Source organism: Myxine glutinosa, chromosome 13 (genome assembly GCF_964187855.1).
Source record: "Myxine glutinosa chromosome 13, kmMyxGlut1.1, whole genome shotgun sequence".
Lineage (NCBI taxonomy): Eukaryota > Metazoa > Chordata > Myxini > Myxiniformes > Myxinidae > Myxine > Myxine glutinosa.
In genome coordinates this window covers 21,792,736-21,809,332 of record NC_136273.1, presented here as the reverse complement: position 1 = coordinate 21,809,332, position 16,597 = coordinate 21,792,736, and the positions used below count along the sequence as shown (strand labels likewise).

The following is a 16,597-nucleotide window of genomic DNA, read 5'->3' as shown; positions in this document are numbered from 1 at the left end:
AAGATAAATTTGCATCGACATTTACCAAGGAGTGGGCAGGAAACGCACGGCATCCAATCTCTAATGAGCAACAAATGAAGCTTCGGTGGAGTAATATGATCGGTTAAACGCATTGCAGTTCGTATGCAAGAAGTTAGGAAGTGTGAGAGTACCCGAGCCCAGGTAGCTCGTATCGGGGCAGTAGGAAAGAAGCACACAGAGGTTGATGTAGTGTAAGCTGGTGTAGCCAACTCAATTAGGAGAGGAGAGTGAGCGGACACTAGGAAGATTGCAAATCTAAAATCAATATTTGAGAAAAATGTAGTGATGCAACAAATGAAGGGAGTCTGAGTATTGAAAAGTTATATCCTGTCCTGTTCCAGTGGTAACATGTAACCTGCATAACCAGTGATGAAAATAAAACCATTTGATCTTCCATTTGTGCCGTAATTCGTTCGCCGTCCTATTTGCGTCGTCGTTAAAGTTGAAAAAAAAAAAGCAAACAAATAAAATTGTTTGCAAATCAACTCAAAAAGCAACCAAAGCTCAAACACATCAGCAAAGTGTTGTTGGAAAACTTTATGAAATGGTAACTTGTGATTTGTGGAGATGGTTTACATAGGACGGCCAATTCCTTTCCCAGCACGTGAGGAAGAGGTGAAAAAGTTTAATTTTTTTTTTTTTGATGAAGAAAAAAGTAAAAGAAAAAAGAAAAAAAAATACTCCAAAGCCAAGAGGTATATGTGACTGCTCCCTTTCAACGTCCGTCGCGCAAGTGATTATGAGTGCCACTGCTCGTGATGAAATCCCCGCGCAAGAGATACCGTATATGTGACCTTTTTTTAATGAACCCCGAAGCAGAGAGAGAGAGCAATGATCGACCGTTCGCTATGGAGGCCAGCCCGGAGAGAGAGAAAAAATGTCGGGGACACAATCTTTTGTTCACGGAGCTATTACATCACCCGACGATGTCTGCGCGCGGTCCAATCAACGGCCGCCACCACATCCCTTTCACTCGACCACACCGGACCAATAATTATTCGGGGCATTGCCACCTGCCGGCCTTTGTGATGGCTTGGCTGGCAGAACCCGCGGTAGTTTTCAATGCCCTGCTTCCGGTTGTTTTATTTAGTGTTATTAATTATGGTGTGTGTGCTTCAGTGTCATAAGGAACACAGGAGAAGATTACAGAGGCAATTACATACAGGGGATTAATTACCCTTAATCCCAAACTAATTAATTGAATGATCGTTTTAAGGCCATTTTCCCCACTAGAGCAGGGGTTAGCCTTGTGGGCCCCATGACAATCATGGTTCCCTGTTTGAGGCAATGTTTTTATGGCCGGATGCCCTTCCTGACGCCAACCCATGGTCGCCTCTTACAATGTGCAGCGATATGGTGTACCTATTCTAAACCGGGGTACACACCGGGATCATTCATCCCAGCAAGCTGATACTCAATTTGCCGACCTCGGAAGGATGACAGGCTGAGTCAACCCCCCTGGCGTTAATTCAGCGATCGACCAGGATTCGAACCCAGGACCCTTGGATCCCAAGCCGGCACCCTAACCACTAAGCCAACACCAGGGTTAAACACCCGAACACTAACGCTAAGCCAACACCCTAACTAATTAATTAATCCATATTATTTCCCTGTCTCTCTCCATCTTGTCTGCCGCTCCCCTACACGTGCCAAAGGAACAGCCATAGTTTGGCTATACACCTCGGAGTTAAAGCTCGTTTGGTCATCTGTCATCCTGAGGTCTTCACTACAGGGTAGACGCGACAATATGTTTCTACCTCAGTAGCATAATCTTTGTGATCCAGTGTAATCCATGGTTGTTGAAAGGCTGTATAAGGACAGGATAACTATCCGCCGGATGAGGAGTGGTTAAAGTTTTGATTGGCATATGGTAGCCCACAATGCATCGCACTCTCTCCACTTGCAAAACAGTCATGGTGGGTGAAGTCAGTCATATGAGAAAGAGGAAGGCAACGTTTATTCCAACCAAATGGGATATTCTGTGTTGGGGGCAGAAGATCATATAAAGCTCAACATTTTACAACACCCTAATGAAGAATGAAGGTAAAACTTGCCTTACTAAATCGATATCAGTTGCGGAACTCATGCTCCGAATATTCAAGCAGTTTCAAGTTTAGGTTTACCAACTAACATGTCGGCTATTATTGTGTACTAGCAAAGGTACCCGGCATTGCAAAACAGAGTGGCTTCGCTGAAGGGAGTATGGATAGGGGAAGGGGGAGGGGTTAGGGGAGACGGAGGGGAATGGGGGAGGGGAAGGGGGAGAGGGAGGGGAAGGGGGAGAGGGAGGGGAAGGGGGAGAGGGAGGAGGAAAAGGAGGGAGGGGTTGGGGGGAGGGGAAGGGGGAGAGGGAGGAGGAAAAGGGGGAGAGGGAGGCGAGGAGGGGGGGGAGGGACAGGAGGAGAGGAGGTGTGGAAGAGCAAGAGGGGAGGGAGGAGGCAGAGCAGGAGGACTTTGAGGGGGTGCAGGAGGATGGTGGGGGATTTGTGAAACTCCTCCCCTAGCAAAGCTGCAATCCGTCACACGATGAAATAATCAAAACTGTTCCCGGTGAAGGATTTTGAATAAAAACTCTTCGAACTCAAATGAAGGCCATTGAGAAAAGACAATGAAAAGGCCTCGGAGTGTCTTGTTAAGAGGACACCCCACGACAGGTGAGCGAACCTGCAATCTGTGCCTGAAGGTCCACCGGTTATTGAAGGTGTTGGGCTCACAACAACCAAAGCCTTCAATAATTTTGGAACCCCCCATGATGAAGCTGAGTCGATGGGCCTATCACTTTCCCATCACAGACAGGGCGATAGTCTTTCTATCTTATACCGCTTCCTTTCTGTTCTTTTCCCCCTCCCCTCCAACCCCACCCTCATCCACCAGGTTCCTACAGGACGCACATGATCCATCAACAATCCCCGTCTGGTGAAACTACCAACATTCAGGATCACTACGAACCTCCACTCATTCGTTCCTTTGTTTCCCCACTTATGGAACCAACTTCCATATTATCTTCAATCCCATTCTTCTCTCCAGGTCTTCAAGACAGCTGTTCACCACCTCCACCTCAGATCGTTCCCACTCCAAAACCATGGTCTCTTCTACCCTCTGACCCCACCCCAATCGCCAAGCCCTCCTTCCAAATTTCCAGTTTTTCCTTCCTGAGAGTTTCCCTCTGCATCCACCTTGTTCAACCAATGCATCATACCCACACCGAGCTCATTCCTCTCCACACTCATACCTCATACCCAAATCTCCCTCTTTGTTGTCTTTCAACTCAGCTATTAGTGTTTCCCGACCCTCTCTCTCCTGTTCGTTTTATCCTGTTGCTTACTGATCCCTTCAGTTTTCTAGCTCTTCCATGAGCCTCGACTCTGTATAATACAAAAAAAAACAATTACCGAGTCAAGTGACACCACAGCAAACATCAAAGTCGTTTACCGCTGAGGAACGATGCAATTAAAATGTATTAAACCATATGTCATGTGAAAATGTGACAGCTTTTGCAGGATGTGAAAGTCATTTCTTTGGCAGACGATGTTGACCAAAAACCCTGCTGTTCCACCACCTACAGAAGTCGTGTCATATGTCACTCTGCTCCGTTGCTGCACACTGACTCACAATAAGTGGTTGTGCACATCTTGCTGGAGGAACAATGCAAACTGCTCGTACACTAATAATCCCACAAACACCAGCACGAAAAGTCCCTCAATCCCTCCGACGTCTACGCTCTCTACTGCATCTTCAACCGCAAACCGTCGGAGGTCTCTTTAATGGACAAGCACTTCGCAAACCTCCTCCTGGTGCAGTGGCGTCTCGTGGCGCACAGTAGCTATGGGGTCCCAAAAGGACAGAGACACGATCGCTGCAATCACCAGTAGAAAGAATTTGTGAGGAATCCCACTGCAGTGCTGAGCCAACTGGATGCACCACCCTCGGGTTTTGCACCGACACGGGACACGGCGTGGCCGCGCACTTTTGTGGGACTCTCGTCTTCCGGCAAGTATTCCGGCAGCTCTGTGTTTTCACCCACACTGTCGGAGCACCGGCCCAGCTCCACCAGCATCTGTTTGTTTGTGTGCCAGGCCGAGAAAAAAAAGCATCACACGGTTACTCTTGGCAGTCAACAGAGCAAATATACCCATGATGCAGTATATCAATTATAATTTTGGCAATAGAGCAGGGACAAAGCAATTACTCTGTTTGGTACCATGTTCTTTGAGGAAGTCTCATTGTTAGTCCCCTACCGGTGTACACCGGAGGGGACTATAGGTTTGCACTCCGTCCCTCCGTCCGTCAGTCCGTCACGCAAAGAACAGTTTTCCAGACTTTTTTTTTCTAAACGCTTAACGCTAAAGATTTCAAACTTGGCACATGGTTTCCTCATGATAAGTTACAGGTCAAGTTCGAACTTCATGACGTTTCGATCATTTTTGACAAAGTTATGGCACTTTGAACTTTGGGAATTCTGATGATCCTTAACTCAGTGCCATTTTAAGTTTTAATTTCCTTTAAAAAAGATTTTCTCTGCAATAATAGGACCGATTGAGATCAAATTTTCACCGTAGGAGGGACTCGGTCTGTAGAATATTTTAATGGTAATTATGACGTCACATGTCACGTGGTTCGGGCGCCATTTTGTTTTTCGTGAAAACACAAAAACCACTTTTTCTCTGCAACGGCTGAACAGATCGAGGCCAAACTTCGCAGGCAGAATCGCATACCCATGAACAAAAAGGTCAGCGAGCATGACGTCATGCGTCACATGGTTTCAGAGTTATGACGTTTTTAAGCATGAACCTTTAAAACCGAGCTCCTCCCTCATTTTAGATCCAAGCGAGGGGAAACTTCACAGATCTGTTGAGCATGTCAGTCTACTAAAATGTCCTTTTGGAATTTGCGATAGGGCACGTGGTTTGGCAGATATCGTTAATTAAACGAAAATATAAAAAAAATGGATATCTCTTGTTTATTCTAGAGTTCTCCTCAAGCCGCACCACGCGCCCTCAGCCTCGTCTCGCAAACGTCAACAGCGCGACACAGCGCGCGCTTTTGGGAGGGGCGGAGCCAAGCCGAACAACATATATATGCACATCGATCATTGATCGTGAACCGGAAAATATAATAAATTACTGATATTTAGCGACTCAAAAGGTTCTTTATCAAAAATTTGTTTTCTCGTGCTTCTGCTGACCTGTCTGCAAGGTGTATAAATCGAAGTCCCAAGTGCGAATCACAGGTGAGCCCGTCCTGAGGTAATTAGTGATTGGGAACGATTCGGAACCTGTGGATAAATAACCCTTGGTAATTTCCCCAAGAGTTTTCTGGATGACAGACTGCCAGTAGAGGGCATGAATTGCAGCGCAATACTCAGAATGCTTGTTTCACTGAATTTATAAACCATTTTGCTCGTTTCAAGAACAGGTTCTCGCTATAGTCTGGACAACAAAACGGAATGACGATTCATTTGCCAAACAAATGACATCTCCAGGCAAAGGTTGTAAGGCTCATATTGATGGGAGTTCGACCAATTAACTGAGAACAGAATAAGAATAGGAGACCTGGAATGGTTTGCACGAATCATTTCAGAAATTACGGGAATAAACGTTATGTCTCACACAGCCGTGTGGTCCTGCATTCAGTCTGACTGACTCGTCTGATGGCATGACCAGAGTGTTGAGCAAAGTCGTCCTGACATCCCCTAATGAACTGTGCGTAGCTCTCATGAGCACACCTTACATCTGCATCTAGATTGGCCATGTCTTCCTGCTCCTTCAAAAATTGTGATGTCACCAAAAGACCCCTCCCCTAGCCAGGCTGAGGTCTCTGGGAGTGGCAATGAAATCGGCAATTCACACCCTCTTGGCATCTGATCAATCTCACCTTTGGTGATGCTTACAGGATTATCCATCACCTTGCTCGATTACCTTTACCTCAAATGGTGACAATTACCATGCTATTCGATTCACCAACAATTGTGGCAAAATTTGCACGTGTCAATTATTTTGGCCACTTGCAGTTGTCCTTTCACAAACTATAACCATCATAGTGACAAACTTTGTCTTCTAACGCCTCCTTTCTGGTCTTCAACCCTCTGCCCTCTCCATGTGTACTCGCCCCCACATCCCCTCCAATGAGGTTTCTTCAGGGCGCACGTGGTCTGACAGCAACCCCTTATGAAAAATACAGGCTCACTGCTCACCTGCAGTCATTCGTACCTCTTTTTTCCAACTATGGAACCAACTTTCTCGGTCTGTTCAAGCTCATTCTCCCTTCATGGCTTCAAGATGGCTGTTCATCTCCTCAGGTCACCCCGCATTCATACCCTCATTAACCCTACCCAAGCACGCACCCTTCCTTTCCAGGTTATTACATTTTCTCCTCTCTCCCTTCATCCTCCATCCTACTTTCCTTTTTCTGTTTCATTGTCATTTCATACCCGGTTTACCCTTGCAGTTCTTTCATTGCCTTCTTGCTGTGTTTTTAAATTGTATCCATCTTGTTCGCCTCCTTAGGCTCAGGCTTAGGGATCTCCACTCCACGGTTTAGGGATCACCTCCTGTGTCCCTCAAATCCCCCTCTCCTTATTCTCATTCTTCCTCCTCGTGTTCATTTGTTATGTCCTTATGTCCCTCTGCCCAAATGTTTATTATAATTCCCTGTGTTACATTGGGTTCTACTTCTTCCAAAAGCATCAACTCTTTATCAAGTAAAAATGGAAAGGAAGGTCACCAGCGCTCCAAGTCCTTTTGTTCATGTAATTTATATCTTAAGCTCCTTAAAGACCTCGATAAATAAAAACAGTGGGAAACGTACGTAACTCACCTCCTCACCACTGTCAGTTCTCACCACCTGCTGAGCAGACATCACCTTTGTAGCTGCAATGGCAGTAGCCAAAGACTGCAAAATGGAAGTAAACGACAACAGTCAAGATCACTTGCACTGGATGTGCTCCTAGGTCGTCGAAAAGTAACACCTCCAAAATTTTTTTCTCCAAAACAGGTAAAAATATTCGAATGAAACAAAGCGCAGTTCGCGCATTAGTTATTCCCGCCACTGGGTGTGACGTTTCGTGATTCTGATACTTCCCAGACTCGGTGGTGTAATAATTAGAGCGCCCGGTCTGAGTCTGGAAGGGCGACGGTTCAGAGTTCAAACCATGGCCGAATCATACCAAAGGCTTTAAAAATGGTACGTGCTGCTTCCTTGCTTGACGTTCAGCATTTAAAAGGATAGAACACCGATAATCCCCATATCCATAACAAGGTTGGACGAAATTCTCCCGGGAAGTGACGGCACTTCCCCCAAACCCAGTGGCTGTGTTTTTCTCGTCTAACAGTCCTGTATTGTGTCTCGCGTATTCGTCTGTGTGTATGGCAGCTCTACTACGGGCCTCAGATACTGGAAAAGAAGATGTCTCGGTGCTACGTTAGTAAAGATGGCAGAGGGCAGTGCGACATCGTCAGTACCGCGAAGTGCTGGTGATGAAAGATGGGATGACTGACTGCAGATGAGAGGTGGGTGAACCACGAAGATCCTCAGAATACGAGACGGTCAACAGAGTACTGCCACAAAAGATCAGCAGCCCAAACTTGGCTGTCAGATATTCATTTCTTCCTCAGACTTGAGGAACACCTTCGTGCAGAACATTTTTATTCCGTCCATGATGTCAAGGCCGCTGCCATGCGCTGGTTAAGTCTGCAGGACGCACAGTTCTATCATGACAACATCATGACAACATGTTTGTATCTATCTTGGGTTCATTTGAATATCTTTACTATCTGTTTTGGAGAAAAAGAATAGGATGCATTACTTTTCAACATGCCCTCTTAGTATTTGATAAGAACAAAACTTTGACAATTCAGAAATGTGGGACATATTGATGTAAGACGATCGACGGGAAATTTTCGAAAGTGCCGAGTTATTAAAAAAGAAGAAGAAGATGATGATACATTTCTCAGCATCTGGTAAAAGTACCGTTCGTGCTGTGTGGGGCCTAAATATAGATCATGAAAAACAGAGGCCTAGCCAAAAGTCTAGCATTTTAAAACATATTTTTATCTTGCCAAAGCCATGAAGGCAAAAACACATGTCCAAGACCGAAACTAAAATTGCTGGCCTGAACAATGCATCCTTGCTAAATCTTTGGAGGTCAATCAGCCTCAGTCTCTTTCACCTCTCACCTCTGCTTTGAGATCCGAACGCATACGAATGATACAGCGCTGAGATGCCATTTGGAACGTGAAGCTGATCACTCCCCGCACCTTGAGCAGCACCTCTTCACACAAGGATCTTCTTACCTGGTGTGGTGAAACAATATGTCATGGAGGTGCCTGGTCAATAATAAAGCATGGATCTACCTGGCATTTCTTCGGAGGTAGATGTTATTATCCCTTCCGATTCCCAGTGCTTATGACCCCACCTGCACGTCGTTTCATGGGTTAATCAGAGCAAATCGCCAAATGTGAATAAACAATTCGGACATAAGGAAATGTTTTTGTTTACAAACCTTTTTGCTTCCTTGTCAAGTACTAACCCTACTGATGAGTTGTGCTGACAGTACGCACACTCACCTCAAAAGCCGTCTAACCTGGGTATGAACCCGAACAAGCGATAAACTGTCATCCTAGTGTTTCACAGGCAGGGTGATTCATCAATGTGTGTGCCGTCCCTTGGATGGATGTTAAATGGGCGTCCCGTCTGGTAACATTCGTTGGTGAACGTTAAAGATCCCAGTGTCCTTCGCAAAGAGAAGGAGAGCTATCGCTGGCACCAAGAACAAATTCCAAATTCCTACCAAACTAGTAGAGGGCATTGCATCAGCATCACAGCCACACCCTCAGCAAATGATGCATATGGACGAAGAAGAAGACTACCAAGTTTGCCAGTTACTAGATCTTGCGGCATCGCATGTGTATGTAGAAAGAGACGGCGTTAATCGTGATAGCCCATTCAACCCGCCGACTATTCCTCAAGGAAGTGCCTAATCTACCCAAGGGATCTATCAGGATGGCCTTTGAGGTCAAATCCTGCAATGGCAGCTCTGAAAAACATCACTCGGCATGAAAAGCTCCGAGCACAAATCATTATCCTATTGGAGGCATTCTGGGAATCCAAAGATGTACAACAAACAGGTAAACGAGAGAAATGGTTACCAGTGGAGTTTGGTGTCCTGGACGAGGTAACCATAATGCACCAGGCATTGTATGACGTCGGACTATGATGAGGTGCCACTCAGCTAACGAGCAATATCAGTTTAGAACAGAATAGGCCACCCACAGTGATGCTGAGAGAACCTAGAAGATGGAGACCAGAAGAATGGAAGCATATTTCATGGTCCACCATGAAACTCAAGTTGGTTCATGGAGATGCACAGCCGGAGGTTTAGGGATCTCCACTCCGCGGCAACATCGGATTACGATGATGGTCCGTTTGAGTGGGATTGAAACAAACCAGCTTCATGTTTTATCCAAATTACAAAAGAGCGTTTTGGGACGATAATGCCACCATTAATCAAGCTCATCTGGTTTTAGAAGTGCGATGTGGACCTCACAAACCTGCCCTGGCTATCGTATCAGTCTTAGCAAACATCTCAGAAGCAGGCCACAACCACAGCTACCAATCCAGTCCATGCTTCATCGCTTCTTTACCATCTTGGACAGAAATAGTTTACTCTTCTCTTAAGCGCATTAATAAAGTTGATGGCTGGTGTAAATGTGAAACGAGAAGAGGAAGAGGCCTTTATGTTTGTATGTAATTATTTTAGAGGGAGATGGGGAGGAAAGAGATCGAGCATATCTGTTCGTGTTTTCCCTGTGCTTCAGCTCATCAAGTGAAGCTCAAAAACTCAAATTAAATGGAAAGCATGTTCAAAGCAGGACGCAAACCATTTCCTCAAAGGCCTGATCCAGTAAGCACTTAACACAATCCTGGAACAGTGGGTCACGAAAGCAATGCTTTTTCCATGTATTCAATCAAATGCAGAGACTTTCGCAGAGCATTTTCACGTGTTAAATAGTAACACAAAACCTGCCTCAAAACCGTACCCTCATATTAGTTGGCCTCAAATTGTTCTGGTCTTGTTGTACAGCACATGTCTGGGGCGATACTTACACTACTCACAATAAGTTAGGGATATTGTGGGAGTGAGTTTTTTATTTATTTATAGGGGTTAGGGTTAGGGTATTGAAATCAAGAATGCTGTGTTTTTTTTACACTCATTAATAACCATAGAATTAGGACCAACAACCTTTTTCAACATAATTAATACACAAAATCAACCACACCAAAGAACCTGCCACTATCCCTAACTTATTGTGAGTAGTGTGTGTTAAACGTTTTGTACTCACCACGTCCGTGAGGCCCTCTACCTGCAGAACAACCATCTTGGCACGCTTGTTTGTCTGGCCCAAAAAGAACTGCGGTCTGCGCCCACGTGCAGCTTGGCTGGGACGCGACAACAGCTCGAAGATCTCGCTCGCCAGGCTTCGGTCCTCTTCTGTGGACGTCTCGCTGTTGGCCAGATAAGAGGCACCCTCAGGGATGTGGGCGAGGTTTACCGTGCTGCTAATCCCATGCACGCCGGGAATGGCAAAAGGCCTTTTGAGGTGCAAAACCCCTCAGATAATGTTTTTAAAGCACCCACAATGAAGCAAAAGCTGGTCACCACAGACCGAGCATTAGTCGAAGTCACACGCCGACCTCGGATTCAAATGACAGCAAACGTCATTTTAGGCATTGTGCTCAAACGTTTCATTTTTACATCAATCGCAAACCCATGTCGAAGCTTGTACATGTATCACGTGCAGAACAAAGGCATTATGAGACAGTGTCCTTGAACACAAATCACAAGGACTTTGATAGACAATGGACAAATCAAGACAGTATATGGGTTTTGAACCTGGGATTCTACGATATCTCTCTCACTCGCGCATGCACGCACGCACACACACGTATTACATTCTACAATTGTCTCCATGACTCTTAAGCCGTGGACAACAAAACCATCAGAATGCACCAACACGGCAGCATGAACATCAGGCACAACCGAAACGACCACATTTAAAAACCACCTTTGCAGATTCAAATTCACAAAACTTCTAATTATTTCTCTCACCCCCCTCTCGCCTTTTCCTATTTCCCAATTAACAGCCACACGAGTGTGAAATGATTCATTTGCCAAAAAGCTCTCAGCCAAAGAGACTTCATTCCACATCTTATTACGTGGAATAAAATGAACAACCTTTTGCGCACGTCCAATTAATGGAATATTTTGCCCGATTGTTTGGCTTCGTGTGTGATAAATGACACGGCCGTCATTGCGGCAATTAGACGCAACTGAAGGAATCACATTTTTCTTTTAAGTAAAAAAAACAAAAAAAACACCAAAGCACTTTCGATATCGATTTTCTTAAGCAGTTTTAAAAGGCTGGTTTACAGTACGGGAGAGAAGAAGGGAATGTAAATGCACATTTATTTTGTAAACAACACAAAGTAGAAACATGGTGATACTCAGAGGACATTGTACCAAGAAGAGCAAAACATTGCTTTTCTCTTGTGTTAGCGGTTGGTCTGGGGTCCATTAGCCAGGATGACATTAGACCTCAAATACAGAGATCTTCCTAGGCCAAAAATAAATAAATAAGAAGTCGGGTTTCGCAAGGTCAACATACAAGACCCGTACTTACAGACCGAGACGCTCGGCGCCGTGTGATTGGCCGTTACGTAGGCGATGTTTAACGAAACCAGAACCAATTTGTGACAAATATCTGGGAAGACAATCGGTGTGATTGATATTGCAAGCCGTGCGTGGCCAGAAAAAAAACAAAATAAATAAAAAGCCGGTCTGCGGCTTGTTTGAATGTTCTGCCAGGGATCTGGCAGCCATCATATTCTGGCTGGAGATCGTGTGGTTGTCATACACACAGTTTGCCTCTTTCTCAGTGTGCAGATTTATGATCTGAGCCTCCCGTCGGAGATACAACAACAACACAACATGCATTTTAAGGCCATTTTCCCTGCTAGAGCGGGGGTTAGCCTTGCGGTCCCCATGACAATCTTCTCCATTTTGCCCTATTTTCTGCATCTCTCCTTGTTAACCCCCTTGCCCGCATTTCTTCTTCCACCATCTTTAGCCAAGTCTTTCTCGGTCTTCCCCGTCCTCTACTTCCTTCTACATCAATTTCCATCACTCTTCTCAACCAGTCACTTTCATCCTTCCTCAACACATGACCAAACCATCTCAGCCTGTTCCTCTTCACAGCATCAATCACAGGCAATATTACCATCATCTTTCGCAATTCATCATTTGTCTTCCTCTCTCTCAACGATACTCCGCACATCCATCGAACCATTCGCATTTCCACCCTTTCCAGCCTTCGTTGCTGCTCTACGTTCATTACCCATGTCTCGCTCCCATAAATCATAACACTTCTCACACATGCAGCATACACCTTTCCCTTCAGCTTCAGCGACACTCTCCTCCTCATCAGCACGCCACTCAGTTCCCGAAACTTCTTCCATGCACATCTCACTCGAGCAACCGTTGCCGAGTCTGATCCACCTTCTCCATTCAGCATGTCTCCGAGGTAGCAAAATGTTTTCACACCTTCCAGCTTCACGCCGTCTCCAAGATCCAACTCAACATTTCCTCCATCTGCAGCTCCCTCTGTGCACACCTTACATTTGAATGTAGCTGCCACACTGGTAAATGACCCTCTCAGACCACTACATTTTTGATGAACCCACTCAGCGCACATTGTACATTGAATGGAGTTCACTCCGACACCCTTCCTGCACACAGCACACGGCCACTTCCCAGTTCTTTCCACCTCACCACATGCTTTACCACTTGCCATCACCTTCGTCTTTCCGATATTCACCTTCAGACCTTTTGTCTCCATACATTCCTTCCACTTGTTCATCTTTTCCTTCAGTCCATCCATACTTTCCGCAATCAACACCAGATCATCAGCATACAACAACTCCCACGGTAAACCCTCCTTTACGTTCTGAGCCAGCACCTCCATCACAGCTACAAATAGTAGTGGACTTAGTACCGACCCCTGATGCACTCCCACCTTCACCTCAAACTCACCACTGTTCCCGTCTTCGTCCTTACAGCTGTGCGCGCTCTTTTGTACATTGCCATCACTACTCTGATCAACCATTCCTCCACTCCTAACTTCCTCAATGCCCATGTCAATACTTTGCGTGGAACCCTATCGAATGCTTTCTCCAGATCAACAAATCCAAAAAACAACTTCTTCCTCTTCTCCATGTACTTCTCCTGCAACTGCCTCTCAATGAAAAGCGCATCTGTCGTTCCTCTTCCTGGCATAAATCCAAACTGCATTTCGTCGATCTTCACTTTCTTCCTTATCCTCCTCTCCAACACCCTTTCCAATACCTTCATTCCATGCTCCAATAACTTTATCGCTCGGTACGAGCCACACTCCAGAGGGTCACCTTTCCCCTTGTATAGAGGGACGAGGGTACTCAGTTCCCAATCCACTGGAATGCGGCCTTCTTTCACCACCAGATTACAGATCTCTGTCATTCTCTTCACACCCCAACTTCCTGCTGCCTTCAACATATCTCCCACAACTCCCGTCGGCCCTCCCGCTTTTCCACTCTTCATTGCTGTTATCGCTTCCTCAACTTCCTTCTCAGTTATCTTCTCTGCCGGTCCTAAAACTGGGTTACTCTCTATGTTGCCATCCCATTCATTCTCTGTATTCAACAGCATTTCCATATATCTTTTCCATCTTCCTTTAATTCCATCTGGGTCGACAACGATTTGTCCCACTTCATCCTTCAAGCAACTCACCCCCATCACGTCACACCTCTCTTTCGCTATGTGCTTTGCAATCCTGAATACTGCTTTCTGACCCTCTTCTGAATCCAAGCGTTCTCCGAACATTTTCCTACATGCCTCCTGCGCCTTTGCTACCTCTTTCTTTGCAGCCTTCCTGGCTGCCTTATAACTTTCATGCTCTGCTGTTTCTGCTCCCGTACCCTTCGCCTTCTGCCACTCCTTGAACTTCTTCCTCTTCTCGTCAATCCTCTTTCCAACTTCATCATCCCACCACCATGTTTCCGAGTGCCTCGGTGGTCCTTTTGTCGATCCACATACCTCACCAACGGCTCCCAACAGACTAGCTTTCATTGACATCCAACCACTTTCAAGCTCAACCACATCATCCTCTACCCTACTCAGCCTCTCTTTTAATGCCTCCCTTACTGTCACCTCTTTCAACCTCCACACCTTCATTCTTGGTTGGTACTTCACCCACCGAGCTCTCCTCGCACCTTTCATTTTTATGTCGCAGACAACCAAGTGGTGCTGTGAAACAGCCTCCTCCCCCGGGATCACCTTTGTGTCCCGGAGGTGCCCCCTATCTCGCCTCCGCACCATCAGGTAGTCAACGGTTGTCGTCGACCCACCTGACGTGTATGTAAGAAGCTTATTATCCTCTTTCTGGAACTGAGTATTACAAATCAACAAATCAGCTCCATCAGCAAACTCCAAAATCCTTTCCCCTTCTCCATTTCTCACACCATATCCGTAACCCCCATGAACTCCCTCAAAACCATCCATACTCCTTCCCACATGTCCATTCAGGTCTCCTCCCACCACAACAACCTCTTCATCTTTCACGTTTTCCATCAGCTTCTCTATCGCACACCAGAACTTGTCCTTCTCTTCATTGCTTCGACCAACCTGCGGAGCATATCCCGAGATGACGTTCACCAAGAGCTTTCCAATCATCATTTTCACCATCATCAACCTATCACTCACTCTAGTCACACTCACCACACTGTCTACAAACTCCTCAGAAAACAGGACACCAACACCATTCACGCCCTCCGGGCACCCTTGCCACACAAACTTGTATTTCTGTCCCTGCCTACCCTTCACCATTCTCACACCACTTCCCTTCCATCTCGTCTCTTGCACACAACATATGTCCACTCTTCTTCTGACCAATACTTCCACCACTTCTCCTGATCTCCCTGTCATTGTCCCTACATTCCATGTCCCAAACCTCAGAAACCGATCTCCACTTCGGGCTGCACCCTGCCAATATGTAGTTGTAATTGTCATGGTTCTCTTTTTTGGTATCTCCGACCCCGTCGGAGATAATCAAGTAATAAGTCGAAAAATGCCAAAGGTTTTCACAAAAGCATTTCTCAGGCTTAAATGAAAGTTTCTTTGCAGAAACAGTCTCATTGTTTGCCTCCAAATACTTTCACTGCGAGTAAAATTGGCTACAGTTGCTCTAGCTGAGGAATGGCAGTCTGTAACCAGATTCTCTCAACAAGTTAAACTACAGTGAAGTCGATGGCATGCCGTTGCAAATCCCCACGCTTCCCACCTAAAACAAAGTTGAACTAGAACGACACTCAGTCGAGAGCACACCTCTGCCTGGTGAACAGTTTACGTTTTGTATCTCAGAGTAGACCAGAAAATCACAATACAGAATCACATTTAATCAAAATCAATCACAGGAATCACCATAGGTCCAGTCTTTCATACCCCGATCTACTCCTCGTTTTTGGCCATATCACTCAATGGTGAAGAATCATTTTAAAAAATTATACGAGCTGGATCCGGAACTTCAACAAAATTGAATCGATTCTTCCATGTCACACACCCAAAATCTCCAAGTTTCGTCCAATCCATTGTTACATATTTATGTGAATGTATGTGGATTACCATTCAGGTCTTTGCTTATCCGTGTGTAGTATATTAAGGGTTGTTGTGATTGGAGGGTCAGGAGCCCTTCTGAACAAGTGGCCGGAAACGGAAGTGACCGGAAACGGAAGAGGAAAAGACACGAGGAAAAAAGGACGAGTATTATTCTTCCTCGCCCCGCTCCGACAAAAGGTGGGATCGACCTTGCGCTGCGTGGAAAAGCGGCGTTCCGAAGCCTGTCGGGCGAGAGGAATTACCGGGACGTGTACCTGCCCGGTGGAGACGTCAAGTTGACGTGGGGCCGTGCATCGACCCCGCGTCTGGCATCGTTCGCGGCACCGTCCAAACAGACGCGTGCGGGTCGCACGTTGGGGCCTAACGCGCCTTGCAAGCGGCGTGGGGTTTGGCTTGCTCTACCGTATCCGCTTCGCGTGGCCACGAGGGGCTGCAGCCACGGTGCCTGGTACGATACCTGCCCGGTGGAAACACGTCCACCCGGGGTTCGTTCAACCGCCCGAGTGCGGTGACGGCGACCATCATCTTGGTCAGGAGGGGCCCAGAGACATTGTGCGGGACCGAGACCAAAAGGGTGTCGTGAGTACTCACCGGGACACACATGTATAAGATGGCCATCTTAATCATAGGGAATTGATTGTGAATTGGGAATTGGTGATGATTGTGTATTGTTGATTGCTCGGGGAAAATCTCCGTGGTTGTGTCCTTGAAATTGTATGGTGTCATTACCATTGGAAATATATCCTTGAACATCAGTTGTCTCCTGGGTGAAATTCATATGGATTGCGTGGCGAAAGCACATATATAATACAGCTTGCTGGCGGAGTTCCTCTCACGGTCCGGGGGTCACCGAGACCAGGTATTCACCGAGGG

The 16,597-nt window shown here is 46.1% G+C and overlaps 1 protein-coding gene across 2 annotated transcripts in view; it reads right to left on the bottom strand.

The window, feature by feature from the left end:
- Nucleotides 1-1,954: 1,954 nt before the first annotated feature.
- ARMC1 (armadillo repeat containing 1) overlaps nt 1,955-16,597 on the bottom strand; it is a 32,416-nt gene continuing 17,773 nt past the window's right edge. For both annotated transcript variants that reach the window (XM_068133961.2, XM_068133960.2), the window contains 4 exons: nt 10,362-10,524; nt 8,196-8,312; nt 6,838-6,912; nt 1,955-4,078 (listed from right to left, as the gene is read on the bottom strand). In XM_068133961.2, coding sequence (XP_067990062.1) covers nt 3,884-4,078; nt 6,838-6,912; nt 8,196-8,312; nt 10,362-10,524 — 550 coding nt within the window. In that variant the 3' untranslated portion in view covers nt 1,955-3,883. The remainder of the gene's footprint in view (nt 4,079-6,837; nt 6,913-8,195; nt 8,313-10,361; nt 10,525-16,597) is intronic.